General features: G+C 37.3%; 1 protein-coding gene across 3 annotated transcripts in view; it reads left to right on the top strand.

Annotated features, from left to right (window-relative positions):
* The first annotated feature begins 7,803 nt into the window (after nucleotides 1-7,803).
* The window catches only part of LOC111874769 (ATP-dependent RNA helicase p62), a 41,969-nt gene continuing 30,113 nt past the window's right edge, over nucleotides 7,804-19,659 (top strand). The window contains exons 1-5 of one of the 3 annotated variants that reach the window (XM_023870544.2): nucleotides 7,804-7,965; nucleotides 8,517-8,604; nucleotides 9,024-9,236; nucleotides 14,062-14,184; nucleotides 19,151-19,262. In XM_023870544.2, the coding sequence (XP_023726312.1) occupies nucleotides 8,603-8,604; nucleotides 9,024-9,236; nucleotides 14,062-14,184; nucleotides 19,151-19,262 (450 nt within the window). In that variant the 5' untranslated portion in view covers nucleotides 7,804-7,965; nucleotides 8,517-8,602. Of the gene's footprint in view, nucleotides 7,966-8,252; nucleotides 8,394-8,516; nucleotides 8,605-9,023; nucleotides 9,237-14,061; nucleotides 14,185-19,150; nucleotides 19,263-19,659 lie in introns of those variants that run through there. The other 2 variants (XM_023870543.2, XM_023870542.2) reach the window with 2 other exon arrangements.

Below are 19,659 nucleotides of genomic sequence, written 5' to 3'. Positions count from 1 at the left end.
CCTCTTGACATAACACTGAGCAAGTTCTCATAACTTAGTTCCAAAGCGAGGCAAACTGAAACTCTAGAAGTTCTAGGAGAGTGAGACTTTGCCTACAGCACAGTATAGTTCTGTGTAAAGTCCAGTCCCTGTTGTGTATCATACATGGTAACTTTACTTTGTGTGTGTGTGTGTGCGTGCGTAAGTGTAACAGAATATTGTTATACCTCCGTAATGTACCATTTTATATAAATGTTTTTGGGGCTGATTTTTACAGCAATGAAAGATAAGACATTATTATAATCCACATTGTTATCCACAGAACTTTGTATATTTAACATTCTGTGTCTTTGTGTTAAGAAAAAGGACAAATGAACTATCATACTTTGATCAGTCTGAGCTTCACTGTAGAGGATATGTTGATGGATTGTTTCAGAATTCCAGTACATATTCACTTTTTCTGTTAGAAATAATATATGTGTCATTTGCCCAGGGGTGAAGTGTTATATCCAAAAATTATAAAATAACTTTTATAAACTGTAAAGATTATTTTGTACATAATGGACATTCTAATAATAAGGCAGTCTGTACAACATAAAGACTACTTTTCATGGTGAAATCCCATAAAAAATTGTATTTTCAACACAGGTTCATAGCCAGGATTTTAGTGGCTAGTATAAACCTAGGGGCCAATCAGCCATGACTAAACACACTCGTTTTTGGTTGCAAAACAGTTATTTCTATTGGATGTAAAGCAGGAGTTGACGCATATTTTGACTCATCAGAACTTATACTGTGGTCTTGTAAATATATATGTTTTAACAGTTGCACAACAGCTGTTGGTATTGAATGTGTTTAGTAGTCAAATCATGATACATGACCTTCTGTTTTCCATTTTCAACAGCCTAACATAGTCACAGTGATAGCATATTATTTACTTTTCTTTTTCTTCCTTGTTAGAAGAAATATGGTAGCACTGTAAGTACTTGAAAATGAGAAGCAGGAAGATCTTGTTTTGTGTAAAGTCTCCTATTAAGTAAAAGTTGTACTGGTCGATATGAATATTATCATCTATTATAACAGTATTGTAATAAAAACTACGATTGATTTTGTAACTGTAAGAAATGTTTCCCCAATACATCCCAGGCATCCAGATGTTCCTGCAATAAGATTTTATTATTCTGCATTCCTTTTGAAATTCCATGGGACATTTGTTTCTGTACAAACTCTGAATTCAGCTGGGTGCCAGGAACGATAAAATACATAGCAGTAGTAATGAAATTTTTTTGATGTGTTATTTGCTCATTAAGTTGACACTATAGATGTGCCAGTGTGGCATGTTGGTTGAGTGACTAAAGCCATGTTTACAAAACGCCTGCAATTTCTATAGTTTTTATCTTCCCTCAGACCGTTCCTTGAAAAATAGAAATATGTGAATTTCATCTGAAAGTATGATATGCCAAGAAGTTTTCCCTGCACTTCCCTTTCTTTCCTCTCAAATACACGATTGACCTTGTCCATTTCAGTGCAGCTGAATCTTTAGGTAGTGTTTACAGATAATTTTTGCCTCTAAATGGTGGCTTCTTCACTTCACTTCACTTTATTTTAAATTCCATAGATCCTTTCAGGTCACGCATGCCATAGGATATAGAACATGTCAGAATACATAAACACATGCATAACAATGGACCAATCAACATGCAATACAGTCACAGTACAAAATTTGTATATAAAATATTCAACTATGATCACATTTATGCAGATATATGCTTATCATTGTCACAATCATAAATTAATACAAAAGACCTAAATACTTAATTTAACAGTCCAAATATAATACATTTCATCAGGATTTAAAAATTAGAATATACAGTATAATAAAAATTCAGTATATACAATCAGTCATTTCATAGCAAGAACCTTAAAATTTGAAAACTATTGAATTGAATTGAATTGAATTTATTTACATTCTATAAATCCTAAGCAGGTTAGCACCTTTGGATACAGAACAAGTCAAAAGGTTACATACATAAGTACAGGCAATTTTAGCTTAAAAATTAATATAACTTAATTTTACATCATTCCCTATTTACATTGAAGTATTCATCTAGAGTAGAAGGAATGAGCATGTAGATAATTCTTTAACTCTGATTTAAACTTTTTAATATCATTGCCCAAGTTTTTAATACTTTGTGGCAGATTGTTGAACACTTTTGTGCCAGTAAAGTAGACTCCTTTTTGATATACTGATAAAGTTGATGAGTGTAGGTGGAAGTTATATTTTTGTCTAGTATTCATGTTATAGACATCAGAATTTAATTTGAATTTATCTTTGTTGTAAACAACAAATAGGAGAAGCGATAATATGTATTGCGATTGAAGAGGTAGAATTTTTAATTTCTTAAATAATTCTCTACATGAATCTCTACTTCTACATCCTGTAATGATTCTAATTATATTCTTTTGTATTTTAAAAATTATTACACTATGTGAAGAGTTCCCCCAAAATATTAATCCATAGTTCATAATAGAATGAAAGTAGGCATGGTAAACCATCTTCAATGTTTCCTGTGACATAAAAGGCTTAATTGATCTCATCGCATAGCAAGCTGCATTTAATTTAGGTATAATTTGTTCAATATGTATTTTCCAAGACAGTGTACTGTCTACATATATTCCAAGGAATTTTGTATCAAGTACTTTACAGATTAATTTGTTGGCATAACTGATGTCCAGATCAATTTGGTGGTTGTTTTTAGTTGTGAATGATATGTAATGGGTTTTATCAAAATTTAATGAGAGTAAATTGGCTTCAAACCATCTGTTTAAGGCTTCAAATACAATATTTATGTCATTTTTAAAGTTTTCAAATTTAGAGTTCTTAAATATTATACTAGTGTCATCTGCATATAGAATTGGTTTAGATTTATTGTTGATGGTTTTAGATAGATCATTTATTAACATATTCCTCTACAGGATAAAAGGAAATGAGCTCTAAGTAAACCATTCACGACCATCTTAATTGTTTACTGTCATGTGTTATTTAAAACAGATGGTCTATTTCAATACCATACTTCCATAAAATGTATAATACCCTTAAATGCCCAGTTACTAGACAGTGGTTAATACAGTCAATTCAATTTACTGAAACATTCCGTTGATCCTTAATGGTACAATAATGATCAGTAGATGTGGAATTAGTCACAGACAAAACCAGACAAGTCGCATCACTTTAACAAGATACGAATATAAATACATTCATGATTCATCTCCACAATACAGTATCTCAAACATTGTTCTAATATCTAAAAGCAGATTATTTATTAGGACATTACATCAATTATTACTTACAAACAATACCCAGACAACAAACAGGTCATAGATGCCTGCACACATAATACCCAGGACATTGATGGAACAACTTTTGTACATCGTATGACAGCTATATGTTTAAAATGTTAAAACTAATATACTGATAGTACTAAGATATGATGAATATATATGAGCTGATTATAAGTATCATAAAGAAATTTACTTAGTAGGGAGTATAACCCAGGTGTTTAGTTTACTTTGCAGTTAAAATATTCATCCAAGGAATAAAAGGAATTGGAAAGACGAAACCTTTTCAGCATCAGTTTCAATAGTTTCATTTCATTACTCAGACTTTTTATATGAGGTGGAAGATGATTATAAGCTCTGATACCAGAGTAGTAGGGTTCTTTTTGGAAAACTGTCAAATGCGATGTAGGAAGGTGTAAGTTTGTGCTATGTCTAGTACTGAAGCTATGAATCTCATGATTCAATTTGTACAGATCTTTATTTTTTACCTCAAACAGTATTATCGAGTATATATATTGTGAATACATTGGCAATACATTTAATTTTTTTAAATAGATCCCTACAGGAGTCTCTAGTTTTTGCATTCATAATAACTCTAATTATCTGCTTTTGTACCTAAAGACATTGATACTATTAGGCCTATTACCACAAAAAAATTATACTGTATTCCATAATAGAATGCACACAGTATAAATAATCATCTTAAGGGTTTCTTGTGACATAAAACCTTTTGCTGTCCTAATAGCATAACAAGCCAAACTCATTTAATTATTAATTGGTCAATATGAAGTTTCCATGATAATGTTTCGTCGATGTGTAAACCAAGAAACTTAATATTTGACGTGTTAGTAATATGCTTGTTTCCACAGCATATACTGATATTGGTTTCTAAACTATTTTCTGCCCTGACTAGAAGGTAATGAGTTTTTTGAAATTTAAAGATAACAAATTGGCTTTAAACCATTCATTTATGGCTACAAGTTGTATATTCATATTAGTTTCAAAATTCAGAAGGCTGGGATTAGACATTATGACACTTGTGTCATCAGCATATAGGATGATTTTTGCATTGTTAGTTATTATGTTAGGAAGCTCATTTACATATAGTAGGAAAAATAATGGACCAAGGATAGAGCCTTGTGGAACACCTTGCTTTATGATCTCCCACTCGGAGGAGGTACTATTATAAGTTTTCCTGATATCTAATACCACTTTTTAGGTATGATGTAATTAATGCTTTAGATGTTCCTACTATCCCATAGTGTTCAATTTTTTTAAAAGTCTATCATGGTTGACACAGTCTAATGCTTTCTCTAGGTCACAAAATATACTACCGACAGTTAATTTATTATTCATGGCTAATAAAATTTCATTCAATAGTTTGAAGGAGGTCATATTAGTTGAGTTATTCCTAAAACCATATTGGTTGCTTGTAAGTATCTTATTTAGGGTTAAATGTTGATAGAGCCTTGAGTATATAACCTCAAAAACTTTGGAGAAGGTGGGTAGCAAAGATATGGGTCTATAATTAGAAATACTATGTTCATCACCACTTTTGAATACTGGTTTTACTACTGAGAATTTAAATCTAGTTGGAAAGATACCTGAGGAAAGGGATTTGTTAATAATACACGTTAAAGGAGAGCTGATAAAAGGTGCACTTGCTTTCAATATTATAGTTGGTATCTATCTCATCATATCCATATGAATGTTTGCCGTTTAAGGATTTAATAATTTTTTCTATCTCACAAGTTGACGCATGTCTAAATCAAATATTTGGGGGCAGGCCCTTGTATGTTTGTAACATATAATTTAGATAATTGTCATGTATTGGCTGACCTGTTTTACTAACTCTGCTACTATCTATGTTATTATCAATGATTGTTAAAAAATAATAATTGAATTTATTTGCAAGAATTTGTTGGTTGGATATTGTATTACGCTTAATATCCAGGTACTGTATATCATCTTTATTACCCCTTTTCCCTCTTTCAGTTTTAATTATATTCCACGTAGTTTTCATTTTATTTTTAGAGTTTAATATCCTCCTATCATAATATAGTTTTTAGCTGCATTTATGACCTTAGTTAAAATTTTGCAGCATTGTTTATAATATTCTTTTAAATTAATATCATTACTGGTTCTACTCTGTAAATACAGATTTCTTTTATTTATACATGAGATCTTTATCCCTGTTGTTAACCATGCATTACCTTTTGGTTTATTCTTTATTTTTCTTTTAGTAAAACTGGAATAAAAGATTCTTAGATATGTATTAAGAAAGTTATTAAATATTATGTCAATGTTCTCTTCAAAGATATCATCTCACGTCTCGAAACTCAGTTTCTTCTTAAAATTAATTAAGGAATGTTTGTTAAAATTTCTTTTGAATGTTACATTATACTGCCCTTGCATTTTGAAAGTATTTAACTTGATAATTTGGGCTTGATGGTCCAATAGCCCATTTATATGAGGATATATGGTATAATCTACATTTTTTGATACATCAATAAATATATTGTCAATAGCTGTTGCTACACCATTTTGCACTCTAGTTGGGAAATTAACAGTACTGGTTAAGTTGAAAGTGGCAAATAATAAGTCTAACTGCTGTTTTTTTTATGCAGCTGTTATCAAGATAATTTATATTTAAATACCCGCAAATAATGAAATGTTGATTACCATCATATAATTTATTTAAAATAGCTTCTACGGTCCTTATAAAAAATAAAAGATTCCCATTAGGAGACCTGAAATCGATATTATACAAACAGTTGTCATTGGTAAATGCATTTTAATTACACATACCTCAATATCCTGTTCTTTGCTAAATTCTTGTAGGTTAATATTAAGAAAAACGTAATGATTCATGAATAAAAATACTTGCTCCACCATTTTTTAGGTCTTCTCTACAAAACTTAGCCCCAAAATTATAGTGTACTAATGGTGTTCTTTTCAATTCGAGTTCCTTTAGATGATGTTCTGTTATACATAGTATTTGGGGGGAGTTTTGGAAGTAACGAGTTTATTAATTCAATTGTTTTATTCCTTAGTCCCCTAATATTCTGGTGATATATCTTAAGAGCATTAGCTGCAGAAACTTGTATATCAGCTATCATGTGGGTATTGTTTACCATACAAATAATTTTTTCTGGTCACAGGGACTTTCTTTTGCCTATTTGATGTTCTAGGGATTGTTACATCAGTCTAGTGCGTCCGCTTGGTTAATTTCATTGTCTTTAGACATGGAAAGAGGAAGAAATCACTCCGTGCCAGGTATGGTCAATATGGTGGATGGGGAAGAATTTCATATTCCAAACTGGCAGCAAGTGTCATCGTAGCATGAGCCAGTGCTTTGTCGTGAAGAAGTCTCACACCTTTTCCCAGCATTCCGCGTCGCTTTTTTTATTTCCTCTCGCAGTTTTCTCAGAAGGTTCCGGTAGTACTCGCTAGTGATGATGACGCCATTTTGTGCGTAGTCCGTCATGATGGTCATGATCGTCATGATGACACCCCGCCGACACCAGAACACACTCAACATCACCTTTCCTGACAACGGCTGGGATTTGGCCTTCTTTTGTGGCGGCGAGTCTGCATGTTTCCACTGCTTGATCATTTCCTTTGTTTCAGGCTCATCATGCTAGACGCAACATTCAACCATCGTGATCAGGCGCTCGAAAAATTCCACCTTTTCGTCTTGACACAACTGCAAAAGCTTCTTTGCCACATCCATCCGTTGGTGTTTTTGAACTGGTGTGAACAATCGTGGCATCCAACGCGCAGCGATCTTCGTCATGTGTAACTAATCATGGATTTTGAAAACCGACCCATGGCTAATGCGGACCTCATGAGCAATAGCTTCGATAGTTATGCGCCTATCGGATAGGCTCAAAGCTTCCACCTGTGCCATAATTCCCAGTTACTCAGCGGGAGATGGTCTTCCACTTAGGGGTTCATCTTTGAGGTTTGTTTCATTTCATTTCTTTCATTTCATTTATTTCGTGTCCATGGATCATTATACATGATATAAGACATGTCATTCTTGTGTAGTTATAGTATAATAAGTTTCATGATGTTACTATTGGGGGGGCTGCATGTGAAGCATGCAGTGCAACGTGGAATTTGGGTACCAACTCAGCATTTGCTCTGGGACCAAGGAAAACCACGGAAAACCTTGATCGAATTGGCCGGTCACAAGACCTCCCAGATACACTGGTTGTCTGTCCACAATGAAAGCGCCTCTTCCATATGACCACTCGTGTCATATGTTGGTACACCTTTCTGATCTTCTGATACATAGCGGTCATCTGGTCGTGGATCTCCCTGGCAGACTTCCCTTGCAAATGCATGAACCACATCGCAGCGCGAGCCTCCACTTTCTAAACCGACGTCGCCATTTTGCTTCTGTCCCTTCCGGTGGCTCCCACCGCTCCCACCTCTCCCACTGTCCACTTTGCACGAGAAACTTTGTTCGGCAAGCTCAGGAAATGGACTATCTCCAGTATAGAACAATATTTTGGAATTATGATTTTCTCATGGTGATAATTAAAACATTATGACTTCTCATCGTACTTGTAATTTTTCTGGTACAATTGAAGTGCTGGTCTCGCCTGAACTGAAAATCCCAGTTCCATCAGCTAGTGCAGGGTTCGTTAATTGCAATTTCATTGTGATAGTAACTATTACATTATAAAATACAAGGTATAAAAATGCAATGAATTATAAAAGTATTAAAAAGCGAAAGTTATGGAATAAAATATGATTAAAAACTCTTTATGCGATATTGCCTATCATGAAGTCAGTTGTTGCAATCTTGTTATATTTCCGCGGACGTAAGAGTTTTTAACCATATTTTACATCATAATTAGAGGGAAAGGATAGCATTCCCTGGCTAGAAATCACAGACATCGCAGTCGATAGTTTCAGCGGTTTCAGTTATTACGGCATCATAGTCGATCATAGTCCTCGTGGTTGCACGTGGTCTGTAGGTCTGTAGCCTTGGTATTCCAGTTTCCGTTCGTTTATTTGTTTTCGCTGGACTAGGTAAGGGGAGGCCATGTGGTGGGCAATGAAATGTGAGCAATTCTTTCATTATATGAGCAGCATACAGTGAAAATGGATATATATATTTTTATAATTAAAGTGGCACCTATTAACATTGTTACATGGCGTGAATGAGTTTTTTCTTTGTTGTTCAGGTTGCCGGTCGCTAGTCTTCCAGTCAAAACTCATTCCGATTTCCAGTGTTTTGAAGAATTGTTGTAGTACTCAGATAAATCCGGATATGTGAGTATGTGCTTAATATTTCCTCTTTTGTGGCAAATTATATTGCAGTCTGAGGCATGGTTCCTTACTGGCACTGGCCTTCGTGTGTTAGTTAACCTCATAAATTCACTGATGGGTTCAATTCAGTCGAGAGACCGTACAGTTGTAAAATTATTGTTGAAGGAAAATAGTTCATATTCAATGCATCATTTAACGGAATAATTTTCGTGACAGTCTAGGGATCAGTGTCTGGCTTGTATGAACATTATAAACTTTGAGATAGATGGAGAATTAACTTGACCAGTTGAGGGACTACCAACTTTTTTAAGAACTTGGCTCCAAGTAGTTGCCTGCTTCAAATATGTGTATGTGAAAAGTTTGTGAATCTATGTTAATTATTACTTTCTTTGATTTTGGAATTATGTGTTATGTAATTGCAGGACTTTTAAAGGAGGAAGCAGTCGTTTTGGAAATGACAGAAAAAAGGGTGGATTTGGGACAGGTGACCAGTGGAGAGGTAGCGAAAAGAGGAAAAAAGAATTTGGTGGGAAGAGGGAATCAGGAGTGAACGTCTGTGAGCAAAACTGGGGACCCACAACGTTGCATCCATTTACCAAAGACTTGTACCAGCCTCATCCAGCTGTAGAAAACAGGTAAGTTAAGTGTGTGGACATGAAAACAGGCTGGATTCCTCTGAGTCTGATATTTAGTTTGTACTAAGTGATGGAAAGGGAAATTGTATTGTATTCTATTTTAACTTTGTTATCATGTTCTTAGTCACCATAAGTACATAACTTGCCCCAGAAAGCAGTTAATTTTTACGTGTATGCATTAGATATATTGTGCAAGATAATAATTTTGCCATTATAGTGGAATTATATTTCAGTTTTCATCAGAGGACTTACAAATGGCCATGAGGTGCATAGTTGTCATTGGTGCTTGTTGATGCACCATGCAGTAACTCTGTCCCTCCCCCCCATCAAATCTGGTTTTCTTCCCTGAGGTTTTATTGATGTCTGGTCTGACGATATTACAGAATATGAAATAGTCATCACACCAGAATGATCAGGGGTGTGTGCAGCAGTGGTAACAGCCACCTCCCCCACCATGAGGTGGTATGGTCTTCACACATGAACATTTTTGAGAAAAAAAAACAATTTGGGGAATACTGATCTTGTTTCTAAGATTAGCAGCTAACTGTGACTTCAGCCAATACCAGTATGTGTTTATTCTGCACATGTATGTGTTTTATCTGTGCCATGCACTGATTGATGTCTCACTCTATAAGAAGAGTCATTGTGCACTACAGGGAGTCAAGCTTTACTACCAGCTTTGTTTTGTGTAGCCAGATAGCGGTGACAGATATGATAGGGTGTTTCATAATCTGGTGGTTGGCAGAAGACACCAAATGATCAGTCTATGGAAACACTCACGAAACTCACATTTGACTGTTGCTGAAGTGTGTCTCGACATTGGAATGCCCTCAGCTTATTATGTGGCAGGAACTGCTGGTGAGCTGACAGATTGTTGTGGAGTGGTATAATTTCTGCTAGGAAATTTGCATTTGCATTGCAAGGCTGCAGAATAGGAGTTATGAAGGCCTTATGCCTCCCAACAAGATGAATTCCAGCATTAATCTGTAGTGTTCCCCCTCCCCCCAATGCACAGGGTTCCAACATAGCCATATGCAGTAACATCATCCCATTAGAGCTTAGTGGAAGGGGACATTTCTGTAGTGGTGTGGTGTGGAGGGGAGTTGTACAGTGCATCTGTAAAGTAGGATGTTACCAGTAAATGATTTGTATTCTGTGCCAGTATGCACACGTGTATCATTGCACGCTTAATTTACTATGTATATATTACTTGTATTACCTATTCTACTCTGTTAAGATTATGTTAATATTTATTGTACATATATCAATTGTTACTTTATATTTATAGTTTTGGATATTTTAATATTCTTATTTTATATATATATATATATATGATTGGTTTTATTGACTTATTTATATTTGTTTGATATTTATTGATCTTTATAACCTAAAACTACTGATATTCTTACAATTTTTACTCTGTTGTGTCCACTGTGTATGTGCCTATTTGATGATATTAATCAGTTTTCTCGTATGTTTTATGGTGTGGTATGTATTTGAGAATAACATGACAAATTCTGTATCCTTATTTTGGATTTTGAATGAAATAAAATTATAATAAACATAATACAATTAGGATGACAACTGATGTTCCTGATTTTGTTACAGATTGTAGGTAATAGCACTTTATTGTTGCATGTGATGGTTTATGTTCATATATTCATGTTTTATTAATATTTATATATGGCTAACTGTTATGACATTGCACAATTGTTATGCAGTATGTAATTACGCTTACTCATGTTGACTACTTCTATATCCGTGGTGTTTTGAAACAACCATGTAAGGATTTATGGAATGCTGAATAAATATCTAATATCTATCTAATTGATTTGTGATGAATAAGAATATATAATTATTACATAAAAGTACAGAATTAGTTTTAATTTTTTGAAATTGTGTTTCTTGCATTATGTAGGTGCATCGGGAAAGATACTTTCAAATTATTGGTGCATTTGTCGCAATGAAAGATATTTACTTTCATTAATAAAACTGCCGAAGCATTAAGAATAGTGTATTTCAGCATCATATTGTGTTTGAATAACTTATTGGTTCCATCACCGCAGTACATGTATAAACTTTATATATTGTCGCGTGTTTGCAAGTCAAGGCAACGAGAAATGCGCACGACAAAGAAAACTTGTACGGTCTGTCTCATATGATGACTGGAATTAAATGTACATCACTTTCACATCCAAGCATTATGATGTAAATTTAAAATAACTTGCTTAAAGGAACTGTAAGGCTTCTTTCTTCTCCACATCATGTACACTAAAGTACATGCCTTAGTTGGCCCCAAATTACACTAGTTTGAGACACCATGCTGCAGCAATGGAATATACTTTTACATTGGCTGTGGAAGTGACTGTACATAGAAAGTATCATTTTTCATAGTTCTGAATCTCACCACAAGTGCACTTCACTTTGCTGTATTATTTAACTTTAGGATACAGTAACCAGTTTTGTATGCTCTTGTTTTTTGTGTATGCAACAGTTTACAACATCTCAGGTTGTACCAGTGAAATTATTGTCACAGTTTGAAGTAGTTCTGGTTTCACTTGGTTTTATTTTCTTTACAGTAGGCTCATGTTGGATCTAGTAATTATAAATTAATAGTGAATTCTGAGCAACGTGCTCATAAATGACATGAATGCTAAAAGGCCTCAGGTACACAGTTTCAAATTGTATGACCAAAGCTTATTGGTTTGGAGTGGCCGCAGTTTCAAAATAATGGTAGGTGATGGGAGCGGGTTGGAGTATATATATATTGTCACGATTTAGGGGTGTGACTATAGGTGTGGTTTTGGGTTGGTGAATGGGTTTAATGGCCACTTGGAATTACACTTTACAGATCATTGGCACACACAGACTAGTTTCTTCAGTCTATTACATCTCCACTAGCCATTTCCTGGCAGTGAATTTAACACAGGAACTATAAGAGTTTCACGCTTCAGATATCACACATAGAGACTTCTTTTCACAGCTACACTCTTGCTAAACTCTTTGTCAGCTGACAGGTCAACTAACTGGTTCCCAAGCTGGTAGCCATTTCACACCAACCTCCTAGTTTTATCTTCTCAGGCTGACTTTCAGCTGAACTGTCTGTCAACTGAACTCTCACTCACCAACCAGCTACTTCATGTCACTTCACTTCACTGAACTGTTGACAACTGACTGCAGCTCTGCTGGTGTCCTCATTATGTAACTACAGGGGCAGACCCAACAGAAAACAGCACCTCCAGCAATCCTTTTATTGTCATGGGTGGTTGCCTAGTGATTGACTTGGTATCTTTTCTGCGGGAACAAGTCTACTGACTGTTGCTTAGAAACAGGTGTTTGTTTATCACCTTATTTGCATAGCAATGACTGTACATGTCCATTTTGAGATTTCTGCCCAGAAACATTTTTTCTGAGAGTTGTGCTTGCAACCTCTGCTTGGTCTCGCCTTCCTTCCTGTGGCTTAGTTTTTCTCAGTGTTTACTCTCCAGCCACGCCTGCTGCTCCATCTTTAAGGCCTGTCATCCAAAGCAGGCCCCTTATTGGTTGCCAGTTGGTCCAGGTTTATCACCATCATCCTCCTCTGGTTGCTGCACTCAAAAGTTCTAAGAGTGGTCATTACTCCTACATTTATGGCTCCTGTTCTGTGTGCTGTCTCTTCTTTCATTTCGGAGGGGGACAACTCCTCCACAGTGTTCAGCCACTCATTTTCTGCAACTTTCTGGGAATCCTGACTGCTGCTTCATGACCTCCAAATGGAGAATTTATATGAGGGTCTCATATGATGTCTTCTGGCTTCCCAGATGTAACTTCTGTCACCTGCTTTGTCCTCTGATGCTGTTGCCAGTTGTTCTCTTCTTCCACAGACATAGCTGCTCCTTTATGTCTTGATTCCTTGTTCCTTTGCTGCCTTTCTGGCATGCCTGTTGTCTTGAGAGGTTGTCCTTGCAATAATGTACTGACCTTGTCCCTGATGGCTGTGTCCCTTATGTCATGCAGAAGAGCCATGATGGGTCATCCCTCTGCAAGCAGTAGCCAACTTCTTCTGGGACCCACCATTGCCCTGGGTCCATTTCTTCATCAGACCGCCATGCCTTACAGCTAGATGGCAGTCCCTGTATTGCTTCCTCAACACTCTGACAATTTCCACTGCAGCCTCTTTCTTAGGGACCTCCTCGTGCACTGTCACAAACTCTATCTCCACTGAGGTTGGCTTCTTACTTGCCAGACAGGCCTTTGTCACTTCTTGGCAGACCATTGTCTCTTTTCACCATACCCTCATTTCTGCTAACAAGGCTTCAATCTTGGCTTCAAACTCTTCCATGATTGCTAGCAGGCTTTCTGTCATTTGTTCCATTTTGTAGGCTGATGATACAACGATCTAAGATCCAATGCAGTTTCCAGTCCGACCAATTCTGACACAATATGTAATCTCTGAGAAATAACCAGTACTGGCAAACAGTTCGCAGCTCCTCCAGTCCTCAGTATCTCTTCCAGTTTTCCAGCACTCTTTAATTTTATAGATAAATGTGTAAAATTAAGAACAAGTCAAGTGTTGTAATAGTATGACAGAGGAGTCTGAGAAAAACAACTATATATTTTGTTGTCAGTTACTGTTTCCAGTGATGATGGTGTCACCAGCCATAGTTGCAGGATTTTGCCATATGAAATATACTATACTGTGAAATAGGTCCTTTGATTTTGTAGGCACATTAGTGTGTTTGGACAGATCAGTATTAGAAGTTTGCACCAAATTATTATATGATTTAATATATACTTGATTAAAATGAGTGATTATATGTGACAGAATTTACTTGAATTTTTGCAGGTCCAGAGAGGAAGTAGAAGCGTTCAGATCTGCACACCAGATTACTGTGAAAGGAGATGCACCTAATCCCATCCAACACTTCGAGGAAGTAAATTTCCCTGATTATGTGGTAAATGAAATTAGGTAAGAGGTTGTGTTGTATGGGAAGTGAGAAAATATATAATGTGGTCACTGCCATGATGTTGCTCAAAGTTGTCATATAATGATCAAAGTTCAGTACTCTAAATCATAAGTGGAGGTCCCCATTCTTTCTGACAATAACAACGGGATGACCACAGTGCTCCCCAACTCTTCTATAACCCCATGACATTGCATATCAGGTATCTAGCATACTTCCGCATGTTTTGCTAAGTGTAGCATCCTCAGGGTTTGGTGAATTGGTTGGGTCTCTAGTGTGTCCGCAGTTGTACACTCTGTTGGTCTGTCTGTAGTAATCACTCTTCATAGCAAAGATGTCTCAATACTTGGTAAGGAGATCTTCCTACTCTCTGGATTCAGCGTCACTCAGGTTTGGCCTGGCTGCTGCAGTTGCATCCTGCAACTTTGGTGTAGAGTCTTGGACTTGCAGTTATTCAACATTGGGTGGGGTCATGAGCGTGACTGGCTGACAGTGTGCCAGGAGGGATCCTTTCATGAGCTTCTCATCATGATTTGTAGCATTCAGGACCTTCACAGGTACCTCCCAGCTGTCTCAGACCAGGGTCCTGGCTATGTAGAGTCTTTTGGGACCACGGGACTCCATACTCGGTTCTACCAGGCCATTTTCCACTCCAAGGGGCTCTCTAGTTGAGGCAACACCACTTTTCGCATTGTGCATGTATCACCTGGTCACTGGCCAATACCAGACTGGAAGGCCAGGCTCCCACCCCAATGCTCCATAGTGATACCTCCACCTGTGAGATACGCAGCATTTGGTGCCTGGGTCCACAGATGCATTGTATGCGCAAGGGGATGTCCAGATACCCAGATTTTGACTGGGTGCTGCCCCATGTTCATTGTCAGGAAAACTTCCTCCAAGATGGGGATGGCTTTCTCAGATACTGCCTCTAGTATGCAGAGTTGGTTCAGCTGTCTTTCAGGCAGTCCAGTGGTGATGTCAGTCCTGGTGACAGTCATGTATGTCCCATGACGGTCATGCCACATGGTTTGTCACCGACCCAGCCCTGTGCGACTAGGCTAGGGTTGGCCCATTTTGTTATGACAGCGCATGTTGGGCGGGGGCTGCTTAATTTGTGCACTGGCATGCTCCCTCTTCTGCCAGTACCCACTCCTTTCCCGATAGCTGGCCATCCCTCCTGTCCAGCTGTCTGTTGCTTCACGGTCACCATTCAGTCATTTTCTGCTTTTCCTATGTCTCTTGGAGGTCTTCCGTCCTGTTACTCATGCCAGTCTTTGTTTTTTTGCCTCCCTCTCATAGGGACAGCTACCCAAGAAGTGGCCTGGCTCCCCACAGCTCCAGCATGCCACCTGTCTTTGCTTACTTAACCCGGTATGGGGCAAACATCTCTCCCAGAATATCTGGTGCCCGTTTTTTGGGCCTGGCAGCTTGGAACACAGTCTGCAGCTCGAGGTCATTGGATTTTTCCAGTTTACCTAATCCTTCCAGCTTCACTATGGCCCTGGGGTTGACTCAGCCTCTGACAGAAATGAGTACCAGGAATTTTTGGGGGGGTAAAGGGCTGCTGGTGCATAAGGCTGACAGCCTTGCTGCCATCTGTAAGCCAGTTGTTTACATGATGTGGGAGCTTCGATGTCCCACAACCCTTTGGGCCTTCACAGCTTGTTACAGGGATAGCTTTACCTTTTTCTACTGCTGCCTTCTCTTAACCTTTAACGGCCGAATGTTATAATTATTCGCATCAAGTAGCACCCCGAGCTGGCCGAATGTTATAATTTTTAGGGACAAGCCACGTGCTTCCTTTGTGAGTGCTGGCAGTTTGACCTTGGGTTTGAAACCCAAACAAACTCATGAACTTCATGTCAGATGTTTATTTGTTAGCTCTGAACAATGAAATCGTTTATCATGGTACTGGTTTCGAAACTATTTACGTTTAGATATGACTGTTTATGACCTGGTGAGCCAATAGAGGTCAGCTTTGTTTTGAGAAGTTAGAGGAGGAAATATTCGTAAGCACTTTCATAGCAGTGCTGCCAGAGCTTTCAAGGAAGTGTGGCTCATTCAGGGATTGGTTTGCAGTGTTGAATTCTCAGTTAGGACGTCAGTGGCGGATTTACTATATTTTGTTAAAAGTTAGGAAGTCAGTGTCAGACTCCTGTATTTCTTTTATATCATTTTTATTGTGTATCTCGGAAGTGGTATAAATACACTGAGCCAGTGTTACTTTGTGCGTAAAGACATCTTCGTCACCGTGACTTTCGGTATCAGTGGCGGACTGGCACTTTTCGACTGCTTTTGCAATTACTTTGCATCACAATTTTGCGAGTATTCTTCCACCTAATAGACATGTCTATTCTCAATGAATATCTGTTACACAAGTCATGTGATGGAAAAATGACGCACAAAAATTTCCGCGAAATTTTGGTGCGTGATTTTCTATATTTTGTAAAAAGTTACGAAGTCAGCGTCAGACTCCTATATTTCTTTTATATCATTTTTATTGTGTATCTCGGAAGTGGTATAAATACACTGAGCCAGTGTTACTTTGTGCGTAAAGACATCTTCGTCACTGTGACTTTCGGTATCAGTGGCGGACTGGCACTTTTCGACTGCTATTGCAATTACTTTGCATCACAATTTTGCGAGTATTCTTCCACCTACTAGACATGTCTGTTCTCAATGAATATCTGTTACACAAGTCATGTGATGGAAAAATGACGCACAAAAATTTCCGCGAAATTTTGGTGCGTGATTTGATTCTTCAATCACATGAGGCGAATATCACGGTCAGTGGTGTTTTTCGAGGGAGGCCAAGTTCATCTGGGGCCCAACTGAGTCGACTGGAGGTGAAACATTCAAAACACTGACCAGCTAAAGGGAAACAAAGACGTTTGTTCTATAAACAAGAAAAGCGGGAGCACGCTTTACCGCTGTAGAGTGTGATGTCGCGCTGTGTGATGGACTGCTTCGAGAGTGGGACACGCGCGTCAGAGTGAAACTGTGAAGCGATGCAGTCCAACCCGTGTACAGTCCGAACCAAATATTATTGTATATAGTGTCGTCATATTTACATCGCCACCACGATTCAAGGTTGAAGAAAAACAATAGGTAAGTCCTTTGGAATTTCATAACGTATATAATAATGATTATATTTTGCACTTCATGACAAAATACTCACAGTTGATTTTCATTTGTAAAACTTGCCCTTTTGTATATATGTAGAAAATTTTATTGTCTTTCAGGTTCTTTTTAGTTCATATTCCGATGTTGCATAGAACGGAAAATATGCATTTTTTTCTGAAAGTTTGCAATGTTAAAGACTTAGGGCCATTTAAATTCCGGCCGTAGGGAGCTGCAGGCAATTTAAAAGTCCGTACGTTAAAGGTTAATCATCAGTTTCTGTATTATTGTTGTCAGTACAGGGATCCTCAATTTTCTTAATTGCCCATCATCCTGTGCATCCTCCTCAGATGTGAATGTCACATTCATTATTTCCTGAAATCTTTCCAGATGTGTGAACTTCTGAGTCATCTTCGTCTTTGTTGTGTAGTTCTGATGTTTCACAGAATCCGGCATTCGAATAACAGTTTGAATTAATTTCCCAGCTGACAGCATTCCATGATCTGCAAGCATGGATATGGAATCAAACGAAAATACTTGTAGCATTCTTTGGTGATTGTGATTCTGTGTGGGAACATGAAGACAAGGCACCTGGTGCTTATGTTTCAAAGACCTAATTATGCCTTGGTCCAATGATTGTAGGGCTGATGTTGTGTTGGCTGGTAGAAATTCCACATTTCTTGATTTTCTGGTTTATTTTGCACGTTATGTACAGTGATGTAAAAACAGCTTTTTTTTTAGCTGACATCATTCTTTCCAAATGTAATAACTGCATGAATATGCACAAGTTATTCATGTGCTACAGTTAATGCCATATATACATGAAAGGGTCTTCAGATGTGTGGAGCAGCCTGGCTTCTCTGACCTTCAGTTAACAGCAGTAACATTGTCAAATCCATCCATGTTTGCACATAGAAGTACAGTAATTCTTTCCTACTCATGCCCCATGACAGCTTTCATCTTTGAAAACAAGAGTCTTGTATGGGAGTAGGTTGAAAAATAAATGCCACTCATCTGCATTAAATAAGTGCTCATGCAGCGTTGATGGAACTACTTCCATCTTCCAGGCTTTTACTTCCTCTTCAGTTATACTTCTGAATTTACTGCTAATGGTTCTGTAGCTAAGCTCTGCACATTTTCTGAATTGATCAAGCCATCCATTCAAAGGCGTGAATTCAGTTTAGTGTGACACTGGTATGCTAAGTTGTTTTGCAAAGTTTGTGCACAGCATGTGTGGTTGAACATCAAACTTCTGAATGTTCTCCACTTTCTCAGAAACTGCTATTGCCATACATTTTATGTTTATTTTTGTAGTAATGCATAGAGCAATATGAGGTGCTATTGGAAAGTTACCAAACTGGATAAAGAAAAAGAAATGCTGGCTTAACTTAATTTTGGCTGTCATCTCCTTCAAAATAGTCTCCTTGGGAACCTATACAGCAATCTAATTGTTTTTTTTTTTCACATTGAATAAGATTTGTGAACCTTTTGACAAAGTAATAACCATGTAAGGTTTTTTTTTTTTTTTTTCAAGTTTGTTAATGATGCTGTCAGTATTGAGACTAATGTCATTCATAGGATGGTTAATGCATGTTCAGAGATTTATGGAATGAGATTTGGGAGGGGAAGTTACCATGTAATTAGGTATCATATGCACCAAACTGCTATTGTCTGCCGTCAGACTTCTTGCAAAGTGTGTTGTGTTTTTTGTGTGCTTTCTAAATCTCTTGTCAGATTTGTTGTTTATCATAGGCTCTTGCAAGACATACAATTGCAATGATATTCCAAGTCTGGTATAAGTAAAGAATATCTGGCCTGCTGATGAGAATGTATGTATGTACATTTTTGCAGAAAGTCTGGATTTGAATCACCTACAGCTATCCAGTGTCAGGGGTGGCCAATTGCCATGAGTGGTCGTGATCTGGTGGGAATAGCTCAAACTGGCTCTGGGAAGACATTGGCTGTAAGTATATCACCAGTTTCTGGAGAAGGCTTTCATTAGGATAATAATAATTTATTACCATGGTTATTACATTCATTCATGTGGCCTGCAACATGGTGATGTTTGATTTGGCTGTAGTATGTAACTGCTACAGGTTGACTACCGATAGATAATGTTGTGTTACACAACCACAGAGTGTTTCTTGTTTTGACAGTGTCCTATTGAAATTCTCCATCATTGTTCTGCTTAACCCTTTGACGTTGTCATTTAAATTCCGCGGCCGCGGCTCCTGCGGTAATATATTCAGCCGGCCATTTAAATTTTGCTCGAAAATGATTTATTCATCATTGTTCTTAAATTCTATGAGATAGGAACATGAAACTTTCACTAAAATGATCTTAAAAGGTGGTTTTATAAC

This window comes from Cryptotermes secundus, unplaced genomic scaffold (assembly GCF_002891405.2).
Source record: "Cryptotermes secundus unplaced genomic scaffold, Csec_1.0 scaffold955, whole genome shotgun sequence".
Lineage (NCBI taxonomy): Eukaryota > Metazoa > Arthropoda > Insecta > Blattodea > Kalotermitidae > Cryptotermes > Cryptotermes secundus.
Note: the sequence above shows the minus strand (reverse complement) of the source record. Positions and strands in the feature narration are given on the sequence as shown.